This window comes from Cimex lectularius, unplaced genomic scaffold (genome assembly GCF_000648675.2).
Source record: "Cimex lectularius strain Harlan isolate CLEC.00 unplaced genomic scaffold, Clec_2.1 scaffold257, whole genome shotgun sequence".
NCBI lineage: Eukaryota > Metazoa > Arthropoda > Insecta > Hemiptera > Cimicidae > Cimex > Cimex lectularius.
Window position 1 is genome coordinate 79,543 of NW_019392829.1, and position 17,850 is coordinate 97,392.

General features: G+C 34.3%; 3 protein-coding genes across 3 annotated transcripts; 1 reads left to right on the forward strand and 2 right to left on the reverse strand.

Annotated features, from left to right (window-relative positions):
- LOC106669012 (RNA cytidine acetyltransferase) lies at positions 1–3,148 on the reverse strand. Its single transcript, XM_014398257.2, has one exon. The coding sequence runs from the start codon at positions 3,021–3,023 to the stop codon at positions 42–44; it is 2,982 nt and encodes a 993-aa protein (XP_014253743.2). The 5' UTR covers positions 3,024–3,148; the 3' UTR covers positions 1–41.
- A 2,596-nt stretch (positions 3,149–5,744) lies between these two features.
- Positions 5,745–16,972, reverse strand: LOC106669014 (transient receptor potential cation channel subfamily V member 6). Its single transcript, XM_014398260.2, has 17 exons — positions 16,858–16,972; positions 13,346–13,524; positions 13,145–13,232; positions 12,905–13,081; positions 12,642–12,831; positions 12,437–12,590; positions 12,231–12,381; positions 8,341–8,444; positions 8,186–8,268; positions 7,703–8,126; positions 7,450–7,629; positions 7,237–7,388; positions 7,068–7,177; positions 6,823–7,004; positions 6,482–6,598; positions 6,298–6,423; positions 5,745–6,237 (listed from the first exon to the last, which is right to left on the reverse strand). Exons 1-17 carry the CDS (start codon positions 16,946–16,948, stop codon positions 6,010–6,012), a joined length of 2,736 nt encoding a protein of 911 aa, XP_014253746.1. The 5' UTR covers positions 16,949–16,972; the 3' UTR covers positions 5,745–6,009.
- Positions 8,616–10,109, forward strand: LOC106669015. The gene is made up of 2 exons (XM_014398261.1): positions 8,616–8,740; positions 8,813–10,109. The coding sequence occupies exon 2, from the start codon at positions 8,818–8,820 to the stop codon at positions 10,036–10,038; it is 1,221 nt and encodes a 406-aa protein (XP_014253747.1). The 5' UTR covers positions 8,616–8,740; positions 8,813–8,817; the 3' UTR covers positions 10,039–10,109.
- Positions 16,973–17,850: the final 878 nt, after the last annotated feature.

The following is a 17,850-nucleotide window of genomic DNA, read 5'->3' on the forward strand; positions in this document are numbered from 1 at the left end:
TATAGTCAAAATATATACAAATATATATTCACAGATGTTTTTTAAAACTTTTTATTAAATTTCTTTTTCTTCTTTGGTGGTTGGAATTCTTGAACATTGGTCGGTTTGTTGCTCTTCACCGAGACAATGCTTGGGACATTTCCATTCAAGGCTTTGTCCCAATCTTCATCATCGTTCTCAATCGTGTAGGATTGTTCTAAAAAGGATTTCTCATCTTTTTTCTTTTCTTTCTTTTGTTTCTTCTTCATAGCACGATCCGCAGCATCAAGCTCTTCGGCCAGAGGTTCGATAGTCATGTTTTCTTTGCCATTTTCTTTAACGTTGTCGAGTCCTAGGTCTTTCACTACTTCTTGTTCCGTTATGCCCAGAAAATATTGTTGGATCTTTCTCATCGATCGGTTGAAAAGGCCGAGCAATTGTGTTGTGGGCAAATCGAGTTCTTTTGCAATGTCATCGACTGTCTTGTGTTGCAGGCCCAGCCCAAGGAGAATCGCAGACTGTGCCGCGGTGAATTTTGTATGGCCTAACTGATCGAGGAAGAACAACCTTGCTACAGTTGGCATCAAATCCATGATGAGATGATAATCGGCTAAATTGTTGCAATAAAGCTCTAACCTCTTCAAATCGTACTTGGTCAGATATATATCTAAGACATTTTTTGATATCGTTTCCTTTGGCAGGCTGCAGTTCTCATTCATTAATACACCGAGGCCTAAAGTTGTTGTGAAAGTTCTAAACTGGTAAGAAAGCAAAGAAACGAATCTTCTTTTAAAATCAGTCCAATATTGAAAAAGCCAAGGTGAGTTATTTTCAGACGTTTGTAAAATTTTAAGCATAATGCAAGAATGCTCCCCTGTAAGGTCGTTTGAGGTCTGCCTGAGATAAACTGGAATAAAACCAGCCCTTTTCCAAAATTTAAGCAAAGGAGAAGTCAGTCCGTAAGCAACGCCTAAATAATCTAATTTCTCTGGTGAGCGCTCTGTCAGTTTAATTAATAACGGAGGCAAATTTGATCTCGGTGCTATTTCTTCCTCTAATAAATCATTATACTGATCATCCTTTGTTTTTTCCAATTCAACATTTGATTCTTCTAAAATAGGAAACTTCAATTCGTAGTATGATTTCAATAAGGACAATGCTCTCGATCCGTACCCCATGGATTGATAATCAGGATGAGTCGCTATTCTGACAATTCTCAGTCCTGATAATGCAGGAAAATCATTATCCTGAAACTGCTGTGCAACAGTCCAGGGTATCAAATCGCCAGTCGGCTTCCTGCCCTGTGACATCGCATCACCAACAGACTGTTGAGATATCTGACCTTCAAGGCACACTTGAATAACACAAAACACTTCTGGCAGAGTTGTCTGTTTAGGATCTACTGGGCCTAAAAGGCAGAATAAATGATGGGCTGGAGCGTCTGACATTAGCTGCAAGTCATTAGGGCTATTTTTATAATGGGACGAAACATACAAAGCCATTATTTTGTGAAGAAACGATTCCGAGGCTTTATGATAACAAAATAAAGTGTCACGATTTATGTAATAGAGTTCACACTCGGTAGGCGGTGGGATTCCGCTCCATGACGGTTCTGTGTTGCAGGCGTTTAAGCATAATAAATCAGTGAGCCATTGTTCTACCGAATCGTTAGGACTGTATCTGATTGATTCGTCTAGTGTTATTTCCTGTAATGTTCTTCCTGACCAATTACTGCCTTCTGTACTTTTTGACTGATTTCTTAATTCTTGTAGCAACTTGAGGGACAGAGACCTTCCGGTTCCTTCATAGCCATTAATCGTAGATGATAAAAATATTAAATAAGGGCCAAACATATCCTTCACGAAAGGCAATGGTATCGCAGCGGCTTCATCAATGACCAATAATTCCGCATGGCTCAATTTAACAGCATCTGTAGGGTTGATGTACTGTATAGTCTGCCTGTTCGTCTTAAAAACATTGACTCGAATCAACGCTTTGTTATGATCGGCGTTTAAAGATTGCACTAAACCATAATCAATGTGTTCCTGGTATCCCAGAGCATCAAACCCTTTAAAAACAAATTCAAAAAAAGTTTTAAGATTGTCCGGAGATGGTGAAGTTACAAAAATGTTACAATAGCCGAAAGCAATCGCGCCCGCAACAGCAAGGCCCATTGCTGCTGACTTTCCCCGACCTCGAGCCGCAGTCAAGGATATGGTGAATTTCAAAGTCTTATCGCTTATTGCATCTATAAATTTCAAAACGGCTTTCGCTTGATCTAAAGTCTTACAGCAATTCACTAGACTACTGACAGGTTGAGTGTCTCTCAATGCTTCTTTTAAAGACTCAAGCTCTTGTGGATTATGGTATGTTTTCACTTTCTCCTCCATGCAGGATATTTCAAAGACATGTGAGGATATCGGAAGGACGTTGAGTTTCTCATCGACAACAAGACACCTCTGACACGATGAAAGAGAAAGCAAAAATCTTTCGTTAAATCTGCCAACGATGTCTTGATGCGCTTCGGTCCTGTACCTCTCATGTACATCCATCGACATCGTGTACAGTTGTTTCAATGATGTCAATGAGCGCAGGAGCAAGACGACAACACCTCCACCTTCCACTGTTTCTATCGTCCTGGCCAGCAAGTTTGGCGTAATGGCTTCGAAGTCCTGGAGGACGCACATGCCGAACGTCTGCCCGAGGATCTTCTGCGTCTCGGAATAATAGCAATACCTGATGTTGGTCGATGCGACGAACAGCTCGAACGGATCGTCCTCGTTGATGTTCATCTTCCCGCCTTTGATCTTCTTCTGGACCTTCTTCATCCGTCTCTTCCGGTGGCTTGTGAAGCCCAGCTCCTTCTTGTAGCACCAGAGGACGGAAGGTCTCGCCTTCACAGTCGCCTTGGTGAGGAGGTGGTGCAAGATCATAACTTGGTCCCTGCCCTTGTCACCGACGACGACGAACATAGTCCTGTGGTTCAGCTTGATCCCATTTTCTATCAGGATCCTGATCCTGTTGTCTATCTTCGTCCTAGTCATGTCGATTGTCGAATCCCACGTGACACGAGATACAAAGCAAGAAACAGTAGCACACGCTGCTACCTTCGCCAGTTGCCTAATGCCCTCGTTCGACACTAGTGCCACAACATGTACAACACGCCCTCTACTCTTATTCACAAAAGTGAATGAAAAAAATATAATATACATGTATACAATACAATACTTCAACATTAATAAAAAATAAAACATTATACTCTACACCCAAAAAGATATAAATGAAAAAGACAATAAAATCCTAATAAATAAAACAACACAAATATTAAACACACTGTCTGTTATAATGATTTGGAATTATTTAAAAAAAATGTGTGTGTATATATATATATATATATATATATATATATATATATATATAAACAAGCCTATAATAATAACATATAATAATGTAACAAAAAAAATAATAATATGATAAAATATGACAACTGCCCACATAGTACATATTTAGGCTAGATTTAACTAAATAAAATTGTTATGCTTTGAATATGTATATATACAAAACAAGCCTATAATAATAACATATAATAATGTAACAAAAGAAAAGTAATATGATGAAATATTATAACTGCCCACATAGTACATATTTAACTAAATAAAATTGTTATGCTTTGAGTTCATTTAGTTAAATATAGCCTAAAAATGAACTATGAGGGCAGTTATAATATTTCATTATATTATTATTCTTTTGTTACATTATTATAACATATTACATGCGCATGTGCATGTGTGTGTGTGTGTGTGTGTGTGTGTGTGAGAGAGAGAGAGAGAGAGAGAGAGAGAGAGTGAGAGAGAGAGAGAGAAAGCTGATCAACAGGCAAGGAACACTGCAAACCATCCACAAAGATCAATTTCCTCTCCACCCAGATGATATAGTCGTTTATGTTAAAAATATTATCAAACAAAAGTGGGTGGCAAGGTGGAATGTCTGTAGAGATATTATGAAAGAAATTAAGCCAGTTGTACATGAATGGCTAACTGAGGAAGTTGAGAGAAAAGAACTTGTGATTCTCTCTAGATTGCGAATAGGTCACATCAGGCTAATCCATAATAGGCTTTTAATAGGCAACATTATGCATGCAAACATGCAACCTTTCAACTTCTCCTCCAAGCCAAGCAGCTATTAAAGCATTAGCATGTAAAAAAATCACATCAAAACGAATCAGTGAATGCACCCAAAATCTCCAAAAACTAGGGAAACACAACAACCTGATGATATCTTAGGTGCCTGGGCCTTTGGGTAATGAAAAAGTAGACACATGGGTCAGAGGAGGATCTGCAAGACCATAAATAGGCCCCAAACCTAAACTTGGGATAACAAAAACAAGTACAGAATCGTCCATCACTGAATGTATCCAAATAACACAAAAGAAGTGGACAAATTCTAATGGTGCTGGAGTAAACCTATGCAAATACAACCATCTCTAAGCACAATCTCTCTGCTGCAGTTGGAAAAGGCCAGGCTTAGAGGAGTGATAGGACTATTAACCGGTCACTAGCATCTGAGAAAACATCTATATAACATGGGGATTTATAATAACGATCCCTTCTGCAGACTATATAATGAGTAGGTAGAAACCCAGCCACCCATATCTTCAAATGCAAAGCAACAGCTCAATGGAGATTTAACCTAACAGAAAAACTTAGGGAATGAAATTGTAGCAACAACAGTCAATGACCTAATACTTCTGAGAAAGATTTGAGACAATTGCACTGAACTAGGGAACTAGGAAGGTACAGTTTATTAGTTTGGAACGTAGGAAAGATTTTTAAAGAAATTTTTGTATATAATTTTAGGTTATCAGCGAACAGAAGAAACTTGTACATAGAACAAGGTGAATAACATTAATGAAGAATAGAAAGAAAAAAGAACCAAGATGGGAGTCTTGTGACACACCAGATAAAAGGGAAATTATCTAAAAGACTTGATTTTAACTGTTGGGGTGCATTCAGATAAATAAATATGCAACCAAAACTGTATAGTTCCAGATATTGAAGTAAGATTTAATATAAACGTTTTTTCCATTCTAACTTCTCAATAAGTATGTTAAGTTCAATTTTTTCAATGGCCTTGTGAAAATCTACTTATACAGAATCAATTGACAACAATCAAATATAGCATCCAAAATATAATTTTGATACATAAGAAAATTGGTTACTGTGGATCCAGTACAGAAGCCAGTTGTTGGGAATAATAATTGTTTTCAGATAGTTTTTTAACTTTTTACAAACCAAAGACACAAATATTGTGTAATAATAACAATCAGGAATTATGAACAAATCATTTGTCTCTTTTCTTTAAGTTTTTAGCCAAGTATGAACAGTTGGTTGTTCAGATTTATGACAGTAATATAAAGTGAGAATATGCTGACAAGACTGGGGATTATCAATCAGTTGATAAATTGCTCATTTGTCACTTCTACGGACTGATTTACAACAGTGAATGTAACACAAGCCAAATTGAAGATTGTAACATGTTGAAATATATCTGACACATAAAACCAGAATCACCAGAGACAATGAAGCTATAGATTTATACCCCACATTATTTCATGTCAATAACGATTTAATGAGCCATAAAATGCAACTAGGGTTATTTTTTAACCTCACTTAAACATTTCATGCAGTTTTTATTAAAATATGAATTAAAACGACTACATACATTAAAATTACTTTATTACAGTTTCTAATAAATTCTGTCTTGGAAGTCCTGCAAGTAAGTTTTTGTTTAACTAAAACCGTGTGCTTGAAAGTGATTGTCAATAAACTTCAACATTAACTTTTGAAAAGCACCATCTTGCCTGAGATCTTTAATACTTTATTTGAATAACAATAAAGCTGTTCTATAATTAATTCTCAATTATAAAGAATTACTATCCTTAAAATGTGTTAATTTAGTTCATATTGTTTTTTCATATATCACAGCCATTTTAAAATAAATTTTAAAAATTATTTGGTCTGAGTTGGAATGTCACATTAGACTTTTATTAAACGCTTCAATTTCTTTTCTTTTCTTTTCCATAGCTGGTGTATTTAAGTCTAGTAAGTTGTTGGACGACATGAGCTTCTGTTCAATTTTTTCTTTCTCTAAATCAACGCGCTGATTTTTTTCCAATTCTCTCTGCTTGCGCTTTTGCACCATGCGATTGTGAACGCGCTTCATCTCTAAAATCTCTTTCATTTCTTCTTTGTCCTCCTCCTGATAACCAAAGAAATGGATATTATTCAAGTTTTAAAGTGAATTTTGTATAATATATACCGATTGGTTAAGCCTGAGTACTAATGCACGCCTCCCGTCGGACATAGGTTGAGAATACCACATTAGCTTTGTCAATCTCTCAGACGGGCTCACACCTCTTTCAACAACCAACACAATTCTTGCCCACTAAATAAATAATTAAATAAATAATTTAAAAAAATCCCTTATTTGTTTAGGTACAAACCTGTCTCTGCCATTCATTCCTGGTCTCTGCAATCTTTTGGTAGGTGTTGCCCATCATCGCGATTAACATGTTTACAAGGAGAATTGCCACAATTGCCATATATATTACAAAACATAGCTGGAATGGATGAGCAAATAAATTATATAAAAATGACTTCTGTAACTTTTTTCTTGTTTTCAATCAGTATTTCTTCAGTGTTGAATTGCAATTAGTGAATTTGAGCGACATAAATTTATTTTCTTTGGACTGCTTTTGAAGCTCTGACTGGCTTCCTCACTAATTACAACCCTACAGTAATTTATATATAGATTAATTTTCCATATAAAAATATTTTTAAAAACCTTGGCCCCGAATTCATGGTCTGTCCTTTCTAAGGCAGGATAATAATCTCCAAAACTTGTCATTGACATGAAAAACATTGCCATCACTGCTTCAACAGGATTCGGTATTGGATTACTTACAGAATCATCAACCCCTTCTGGAGTGTTAGGATTATCAAAAGATAAAAATATTATATAGTAAGCTGTAAAATTTTATATTCATTATTACCCAATAATTTTAAATAAGAAAAAAAACATAAACATACCTTGAGCAAAACCCATAACAAATACTAAGTAAATAGTGGCAAATCTGAGCAAATCACCCATGATCATTCTATAAATCATTACCACGAATGGACCGACAGTTTTAAAACCTCTAGAAAAATAATCTTATAAATTATAAATAATAGTAATTTTAATTACATTATGATTTACCTGCAGAAAAATAAAAAATATGGAGCTGTGGTAAGCATTATAACGACAGACATTATATCCTCAACTTCTTCATTGCACGAAAACCTCAGAAAAGGCATGCACAACATTAAAACACAGGAGAAAAGAAACATCACACGTGATGGAGCAGTCATCTAACAATACAAATAAATTAAATATATAGAGATAAAGAGTCTTTTATAAATTATGGTATACCAGATTTTCAACAAACATGCTCCACCCTAAAAATCTTGCTTCCCTGAGAGCAGCGATTATGTACAGGAGGGCACCAATTTCAAGAAGGAATTCAGCAGCAAGGCGCACCATTTCTTCAAGAGTTGTCATTTGAAGGAGCCGGCACTTCCCCCAATCGTCCCACCATTCTTCAACCCTTCCCTTTTAAAATAAAATAATAAAAAAAATGCATGCAAAAACCAACTGTTGTTTGTTAACAAATCATTGTACTTACACGATGTAACTGGAATGACATGTTGAAATACACATCTGTATTTTTTGCGCTTTTTCCTTTCATAACTCCAGATGGTTGTTTACATGAAGATTTGATGAGGCCGTCCAAGCACAACTGCTTGTTCTCGGTTTCGTCAAGATTCACAATCGGTCCAGGGCTCTCGAGGTCTATTAGTCCTATTTTCGGCTCTGTAAGCTTAGTATCGGTTGAATCATTGTTTTCCAAACTTGTATCCCACATGGGAGTGCTTGTATAATCTAATGTAGAATACATGTCCAAATCAGTCGTATTAAGAGCGTCTACCGTTGTATTTGGTCGACTTGTAGCCTCGATTGGCTTAGGCGGTAATGGTCCTGGCCGGAGTGTAAAACACACTAACGATATCAAAAAATAAAAAAGAAAAAGAAAAAACTGTCTGTAAAACCTTAAAAAAAATTTAATATTAAAATTTATTTACTCAGCCGTAAAAACAATATTCCAAACCTGTTTTTAACAAATGCATTCCATTTTGCATTCAACAAGTCAATTAAAACACCATCCATTAATTCTAAATGTTCATCTTTTTCCTTAAACACATAATCAAATGTTTAATCATTAGCATATCATAGATCAGTTAGAAAATGTATTTTTTTTATTACCCCAAAAACCACAAGGTTAAGAGCTGAATTTTTGCTTATGTTCCCAGTTTCAATATCTATTGTGTCAATTTGCGAAAGGGGATAAGCCGCACACGTTATACTACCTTAAAAGTTTAATTAATTGTTTAAAATTATTATGATGTAGTTTTATTAATAATAAATCAGAAATTTAATCCAACAATAAGACATTAAATACTTTTCATAGTATTTCAGTAGCCATTAATAATCATATGTTGCTAATTGATTAATTTTCTTTGATTGCCATAGTAATTTATTTAATGCAGTTTTAGAATTAGACAGAAAAAGCAATAAATTATTTTGGGTTAACTACTTCCAAAATAAAAAGAAAGATGCAATTGTTTGGCTGAAAACTCAACTACAGAACGAAATTAATAAAGTTGTAAGTACCGTACTGTTTAAATTTTTAAAAATATTTCATACACAACACGATGATTTTAATATTGTTCTGTAGCAAGTATGCAAATGGAATTGGAAACTGAGGCTGCAGAAAGAGGCGAGGAGCTGGCAACTACACCACACGAAAGCACAAGTGACTTGGTGGAAGGAACACAAAGCTTTCAGATGTTACCGGAGAATGTTTTGCTACAAGACAATTTAAACTCCAAGAAAAACTGTTTAACAGAACACGAACTAATGGCGAAGCTTCAACCGTGTGTTAATTACGAATTGAAGGCAAAGGATATTCTGCAAGTCTTGCAGAAGGATCTAGATGTTTTAGATTTGAAAATATCCATGTATATCGCAGCTTGTAATGCAGGTCATCTCAAGCCATTTCCAGAGCATATTGTTGAAGCTTCCTTTGAGGGTCTCCAGTGTTTGCTCTTGTTAAACAGCCAGATTCCTCCTTTGGCACTGCTTCGGAAAAATTTGGAAGAGGACTCTGATGATATAAATAAGCACGTTATAAGTGTAATCCATTGGCTTCTCAGATTACCAGGGCCTAGGTATGTCGATGTTAGACCACAAGAATTTCCAGAAATCTTGCAGAAAGTCGAGTCATTTCAACCATATGAAATTTTGCCCAATTACATATTTAGAGCAATGGTCAATAAGACGTCCCCAAACCATTTACAGTGGATGGCAACAAAGGAAAAATTGATGGCTGGCAAATCGGAACTGGAAACAAAGTTTGCGTTTTATTGCGGTGAGGTGGAACAACTGCATTCATTGACCAGTGTCGGGTTGTACCCTTTTCAAAAAATCAACGGACCAAAAGGGTTTGGCGTTTATCTGACAAACAACTTGAAATCTTGTTTGGATAATTCTTCTCCTAAATGGGTATGGGGGAAGAGTGTATTTGGTGTCGAACTACAAACAGCGATCATTGTTGAATTTATAGTAAATCATCCTGATGTTATTTGCTACACCGATGCAGATACTGGCAATGAAAGCGCAGAGTCACAAGAAAATAAATATTACTGTGTGACAGACACGCATCTCATACAACTCAGGTACCTGCTGATATATGCAAAAACACCGTCGAAACTCAAACCGGAGAAAATTCTTTCAGCCAAACACTCATCAATCGGAAGCATTTTCACATTCAATCGTGCCTTTGTTTTAGCTGGATACATTCTTGCCAGTTATCTGATATTGACATCGTACAAATTTAACCCAAAGTACAAAGGATTAACATCTTTACTTACAAGTATTAAATCAATTAAGCCTTTCAACTGAACCCCTCCCCCAGAAATAATTGTTTTTAAAAAAATCTGTTCTTTGTGAAATAAATATTTTGTTAAGATCAATTTATGTTTTAGTTAATAAATTTATTAGATTAACAATATATTCGTAACATGTAGAATAGATGTTACTTGTAAATGAACTTCTGATGGTGATTTTAAAGATGATTAGTGAAAAGCTACTAATCTCAAATTCCAAGGTAAATATACAATTTTAAACCGATTATATTAATGCATGTGAATCTTTTTTACAAGCAGATTGGTAAAAAAATATCAATAGTCTGGAGTTAGTAAAAGAAGTCTGCATACACCCCTAAAACAATATTTTTTCATTTTGAAATAAAAAGAAATTATTTGTTATGTAGTATACAACTAAGAAAAACTTTATATTTGTATGTTTTGGATTGAAAAATGGATATTAAATATTTAAAAAAAATTTAACGATGAAACATTTGTTTATGGAATATAAGCTTTAATACACCTTTGGTTTAATTCCTTTTCAACAACCATAAACTATTCATATCTCTTTTTATTTTCAAATTTAATTAGTAATATTTAAAAATCAACCGTAAAAGGCAATAATCTTATAAATATTTTATTATAATCGAGGTGCTAGTTGAAATTAGGAGGTGATTAACATTGCAACACCGTAATCTTGGAAAATTGTTCGCAAAAGTTGATCTACTGTACAAATTATTATCCAACTCATCACACGTATGAANAAAATTTGAAATTTTTGATCTACTGTACAAATTAGTATAAAAAAAAAAAAAAAAAAAAAAAAAAAAAAAAAAAAAAAAAAAAAAGTTTGGAAAATAAGCACCGATTGGGGTGGCCAAAGAAACTAGAGACATCATGAGCAAATTATTCATCTTCATGAACTGGTGGTCTTCTATTAATGCCCCTTCCTCATAGGGATTCATGTAACTCTTCAAGCAGTTCATAATATCATTAAAAAATGTGGTTTTCCCCTTAAAAAACCCTACATCGGTGAAGTTAATAGAAAAAAGAGAGTTTAGTCAAAATTTAATGCTTCCTTTACTGATGGGAATGTTAGTGTGTAAAAAAATGAAGCTGTGAAATTAAAAAAAAAAAAATTGTAAAACAGTGAAGCAGACAGGGGACAGATAATAGTATAGGGGTGTATGGCATCATCAAGGATTGGAAAATTAAAAGTTATTAAGGGAATCACGGTCCAAAATGTTTATATAGATATTCTTAGAGTAAATTTAAAGCCCAGTGCCCAGAAAATTGTACTTCTTGTAAATTTTGTTTTCTAATAAGACGACCCAAAACATTGTGTGATTAGGATGAAGTTGAGGTTATCGACCTGCAGGATATGATGCTGTGAGTTGGATCTACAGGAGGTCAAATGACGGATGAATTTAAAGAAACAAGGAAAGAGCTTCTGGGTTCAGCCGAGCTTTCGGCGATTTACATTGCCATCCTCCGAAAGCTCGGCTGTACCCAGAAGCTCTTTCCTTGTTTCTTTAAATTCATCCGTCATTTGACCTCCTGAAGATCCAACTCACAACATTGTGTGATTATTGTACAACACTCCCTGCCTACTAAAACTACCCCCACAACCACCAAACCTTAACCCTATTGAAAATCTCTGGGAAGAAATCAAGAAAAGATTGAAAACTCGTGGCACAAAAAATATCTGACAAGTCAAAAAAGAATGGCCAAATCTCAATTCTGTCTGGCCAAAAAGTTAGTATCTTCAATGAAAAACTGACTTCATGAAGTACTCGAAAATAAAGGAGGCTTCTCTCATTATTAATTTCACATGATAATAATTTTGTCACAAATTTTGTATTGTATGCAGACCTTTTCATTATGTGTTTTGTTAATTATAACTTTCATGTTGTTATTTAGCCTTCAGGCACAATCCAAATTTGTTTTCATGTAAATTTGATACAAATTTATTGTTTAACAATATAAAAAAAATATTTTTTACACTTTTTTTACCATTGCTTTAAACTTGAACATGAGTATTGAAAAAATATGCAGCCTTTTTTTACTAATATATATTATGTACATCAAAATTACACACTTAGGTAAAACCAATCATTTACATTTGTTCTATTATTCTTCCAACATTCTAGGTTTTTATAGTTTAGTGCATTGAGACAATAAATTTTATGTCCTTTTTACAAAATTTTTGGTATGTCTATTTTTTCTTACCTATTTGCCAATAAATTTCTCTTTCTATGTTTAATATATGAAAAAATAACTCAATCCTTGCCAGTTTTGCAGCCAGTGTGAGTGGCGTTAAATTTTGTATATTCCTAATTGATAAATCGCCACCTACTTCATACGCCATGTCAAATGTAGGCTGAAAATTAAAATTGTTTGTATTATTTTGTTGAGAATGATCAACTCGGACTTACAAGCTTCGAGTAGATAATTAGCATGTGAAGTACTGTGTTTCCATTTGTGTCTTGATTGTTTGGATTCGCACCCCTTGCTAGCATCAGCCTGTAGCATTCCTCTTGGCCAAGACATGCGGCAAATGATAACGGATATTCACCCCAATAGACATACCTATAAGACAAAACTTTAAAAAATTATCAATTAAAAAAAAATGATTTTTACCCTTCATAATTGGTGAAAGGAGACAAGTTGACATATTCATGTTCTAAGGAATCTGTCCGGGAGGCTTTCTGATCTTCAGGACACATAAAATTGCCAATACATCTTTCATGAAAATCAACACCGCTGTCAAGGAGAAATTTAACCATTGCAGGATCTTCATTGACAATTGCAATATGAAGAACATTTTCACCTTGAAAAAAAATTAAAAATATTTATAAATGATTACAAATATGCCCAGAATAATAAACATAAATGGTAGACACCATAATATTCATCAGACATATATACGTCATTAATAAGCTTAGGGTAGAATCGCAATAGTCGTTTGGCTAGATCAGCATGGATTGAAGTTGCATTAAGAAGACAAAGGTGTAGAATCGTTTCACCGACTGCACCCCTTTCTTTCAAATCCCAACAGACATCTCTGTATTTTGACATGTCTTCAAGAAAAGAACAATAAATATGCTATTCAAAACAATCCAAAATCCAAACAGAAAACTCACCAACTTTATCTTCGTCTTTTATCTCTGGGGCGGGATAAGATTCGATATCGTAATCGTCCGGATTTTCCAAATTTTTTAAAGGCGGCAACTGTCAAAGTTCAGAAAGATTTTAAAATCAAAAGTCAAAAGAACCAATAAACAATGCAAAATTTTTGGAATCGTGAAATCCAAACCAAAAGTTTATAGTATATCGTGATGTACCATTTTGTGTCTTGGTCTCTCTTTGTTCCTCATGAGAACAAGCTGGCTTATTGGTATTAACTTCCCTTTACCCTTGTTGTAAAGAAATGGCTCAACTTTTGTTTTTATTGCATGATCCAGTTCTGCGTACTGCTTAGTCTGTGCAGCCCTTTTCATCAGTTCGACAAGCAGGCCTCCTCCTAAAAAATCAATTTGTTAAATATTAATCTTTATTTATTCGATTTATTACCCCTTATCTACAAGCATGTTATACTTTGTTCCTTCTTTTTCAAAAGCAATAATGAATTTATTTTTATAAATTATGAGAAGATGATGGCCAAAAAATTAATAAAGAGAATCCTTAGACACTAACAGACACAATAATTAGGCACTAATAATTACAAAATAACAAACATGTAAAATTGAAAGAAACATAGCACTTTAAGAAAATTATTTTACACATTACTTTATACTATTGCATTATTGACTTCCCAAAATCCATAAAATATTGCTTCCATCACCTTTAAGCAGATAACTCTCAAATTTACTTTTCATTCCTGCCTCTTGACTTAGAAGCTGCAATTGTAAAAGTTCAGGATAATGACCACAGTTGCCCCTCTCAGTGGAAAAATGTATCAACACATCAACAAACTGACAATGACAATCATTGGCATTCATGACTGGACAGATACTTAGAAGATCAAAATAAACAAATTAACTTCACAAATAGCCAATTAGTATACAAACAAATAATCTTCAAGGATAACGTAGTACAATCTTAGAATTCAGTAAAATATTTCAGGCTGACATAAGGTAAAAAATTAATTGGAAAGAATGATTTCAAATACCGACAACCTTATTGATTGCTTGAAAGGAATTGCTGTTTATCAAAAATCATGATTTATAATCATATTTTTAAACCTATATGCAAATTGTACAACTCTGGGGCTGTACCAAAAGAAGTAATATTACCAAGTACAATCATTTCAAAATAAAATACTAAGAAATGTGTTATATACTATACACCTATACACCAAACAACAGCCTACTAACTGGGGGGCATCGGTGACCGCAATGGTTTAGGCGTTGACACGGTGCTCATCACTGTAAGGTAAAGGTCCCGGGTTCGAATCCAGCAGACCCCGACATACTTACAATTTTTTTTTTTTTTCAAAAACACCGGCACACTTAGGGTTTATTGTCGGCAACATATTGAGAGAACCAAACCATTCAGCTGGGTAAATATGACACTAATGAATGGACATAAGTGTATTTATTATTATTTTATTTATTAGCCAGTGTAAAATTAAAAGATGGTTGCATTTGATCAGTTTTAATAAATGAATTGTGTTAAAAAAAAAAATTTGAAAAGAAAATGTATAAGCAAAGACAAAAATATTGGATACCCGTATTTGTTGTTCATTTCCAACTACATGTATTTTTATCATTATATTAATAACAACCTATTATTGTTAATGTAAACCAAATTAAACGAGATCAGAAATTCATGTGTGTTAATAAAAATCATTTAATTTTGATGGTTTGAAAGAAAATTCACCAAAACTCTGAAAAATCATGTAGTATAGAAAATTGTTAATTAAATTTTAATATATATCATTGAAAGATTTTTCGGTGTATTGTGCCAGTTCAGCATAAGTTCACTGACTGCAGATCAACACTCAGCGTTAATTCTACTATATAATTTGAAACAAACAACAAAATATGAGAAGCAGTTTTTTTTTTTTTTTTGAGTGTGTAAATAAACTACTCAAAAATGAATTTGCAATTTATTTTTATTCTATTAATTTTAACTAAATTAACTGACATATTCTTGCTAGTTGGATAAATAAGTAAATAAAAACAATAAACCAAAAACAAACAAATGTTAAATCTCATTTTTAATAATGGATTTAGTTAAGAATAGTAAAAATGAATATTTTGTAAACAAACAGCTTTTCTTCTTTTCTCCATTTTTGTCCAGTTGTATTCTCTTTAACCATGGAAAGATAATATATAGAACCAGAAGTTCACAAGAATGAGTCATCGAGGTCTCTGACAAATGGATATCGCAGAAGCAGTTGGCATTACTCAGAGCGTGGTCTCCCAGGCTTTAGCCCAATTCTGCAAGACTGGAAGTGCCAATAGGAGGCCTAGGTGTCTTAGCGCATTATGACTCTAAGGGAGGACAGAAATATTGTCATTGCAGCAAGATGGAACCATTTCCATACTGCTTGGCAGATTCTAATTAAAGGACAAGATGTTTTGGCAAGGCCATTATCAACACAAATGATTCATAATCGTTTATGGGAAGTTGGCCTCACATCATATCCCTGCAGCGTCAGCCTGCTATGAGCAACTCAGGAGAATATGGTGCAGCGAGCACCTAGAAGAGAACACCATTTGGAATGCTGTTATGTTTACTGATTAGACACATTTCTGCCTGTATAGTTATAGCAGGCACCAAAGAGTTTACCAAGAACAGGAGCTGCATATGATGCTCCAGTTCATGCTCCCTTCAGTGCAGTTTGAAGGAGGCAGTGTAATAGTTCTGTGCTGGGATTTACACTGGAGGACGAATTGGACGCCATATTGTTGGAGGCAACCTCACCGCAGTCCGTTATGTCCAAGAAATTATCAAGGAATACATCCCTCAAACCAGGGATATCATTGGCAGGGATTTTCGATTTCTGGAAGACTATGCCAGACGTCATAGAGGTAGAGTTGTTCATCATCGTTTAGAAAACCTGGGAATTTCCCCTCTGCCCTCCTCATAGTCTCCAGACCTCTATCACATCGAGCACATATGGGATGTGTTGCAAAGAAGGCTTTTCAATCACCATCCATAGCCAGTTGCACCTGACTGGGTGCAGCGTTGCAACGTCTTTGGAGTGAAATTCCTCATGAAATCAGTGACAACATTGTTAGCAATATGCTGAATACCTGCACAGAGGTTTTAGCAAACAGAGGTCATTAGACATGGCATTAATTGTTTAAAGAAAATTATGTGTCCAATAAACAAAATTATGGAATTAAAATCTTTTGTTTTGTTATTTTTCAAAATCCTTTAATTAAATTTTCCTTCAGTAAAAAACTTAAAAATTTCTAATACATTTTAATGCAATTTAAAATAAAAATAAAATAAAAATGCTAGGGAAAGTAAATACTACAAAATTGGCAATACTCCTATTCATTTTTGAGCAGTTCATTAATGAAAAGTCATTTTGGTAAATTAAATATCTGAAGAACCTGATAATTTATAAAATATAAAATGTTCTTTGTATAATTGAATTCGATTTTAAAAGTTAGTTTTTTAAATATTAAAACTTAATTTTTAAAAATGTAACGTTTTGATCATGGTTAAATTTAAGCAGCAAATGAATTGATACAATTTCCTTTTGCTTTTAACCACCGGACGACAAGTGGGAAATAATATTGCTGAACTGATTCCATTTCACCCCGCCTCCATGGCCGGAAAGCTGAACGAACAAGGGACAGAAATCTAATTTCCGAGCGTCGGCGACGAGCCCTTTTACCTTTCAAGTCGACCAGTTTGTAGATTTTAATTGAAGAGGTGTCCGCCTGCTTCTTGACACCACTTGTCACATTGCTTTCCGTATTTCCCATGATTTCGACCCTGTTTACCCTTCACGGATCCGCATTCGGCCAACACTATCCAGACTGAGGTGTAGTCGAAGTCAATACGAAAATGGTGACAGGCAGTGCCAGCCATCCATTACGGGCTTTAGCTCTTAAGAAAGCATCGCCAAAATACAATATATACATTATGTAAAATATTAAACTCTTCTTTTAAAAGTATACCTCATTGAAGCTTGTTTAAGTAGTTGTTTTTTCGGTTCAGAATAGTAGAACTGATTTTTCTTCACCATCTACACTTTGAAGCAATACCATTTTTTTCACTGAAAGCTACTTAATTCAGATTCTTTAATTTTTAAAAATAAAACAGAAAACACAATAGTCAACCAATTACTATAATATTTTATTCCACAGGTCGAAGCTTTATTTTCAAATAGACCTCAGTATACATTTTGTCCGGAAATATATGTCGAGTGACAGAAAATCGCTTTGACTGTTTACATACTGATAGAAACTACTAGAAATTTATAACATGGAAATATATGACCCTTTTGCAACCACGATAGATTTTTGTGTACAATCGTGCCCTATTTACTTCTATCTCATTCATTCTGCTCACTGTTGATTTTATCTTGAAATTGAGACGCAAAATTTTAAAAACAAAAAGGAAGAAAAAAGTCCTAGATGGGTTCGAGACCGGGTTTTGAGACGTGAAAAAGTGGGTGCTTAAAATCAATTAATGTCTGAGTTCAGTATTGAAGAGTATTCAATTTTCTTTTGAAGAGTGAAACCCGCAGATTTTGAAAAGCTTGCTTGTAAATTTTTTTTTACTTTGCCTTAAGGCATTAGCCATGCAGTTTTTATTGATGGAGAGAGGACCGAGTAAATAAGGCGCCGAGACCCGACGTCTCCCCCCCCATACTTCCATTTAT

Excerpts from the sequence above, each read along its gene's own strand:
- LOC106669012 (XM_014398257.2), bottom strand. The coding sequence starts at position 3,023 with ATGACTAGGACGAAGATAGACAACAGGATCAGGATCCTGATAGAAAAT.
- LOC106669015 (XM_014398261.1), top strand. The coding sequence starts at position 8,818 with ATGCAAATGGAATTGGAAACTGAGGCTGCAGAAAGAGGCGAGGAGCTG.
- LOC106669014 (XM_014398260.2), bottom strand. The coding sequence starts at position 16,948 with ATGGGAAATACGGAAAGCAATGTGACAAGTGGTGTCAAGAAGCAGGCG. Across the intron at positions 13,525-16,857 it reads CAAACTGGTCGACTTGAAAG|GAGGAGGCCTGCTTGTCGAA; the intron begins GTAAAAGGGCTC and ends TTGATTTTTTAG. Across the intron at positions 8,269-8,340 it reads TTAACCTTGTGGTTTTTGGG|GAAAAAGATGAACATTTAGA; the intron begins GTAATAAAAAAA and ends TATGTGTTTAAG.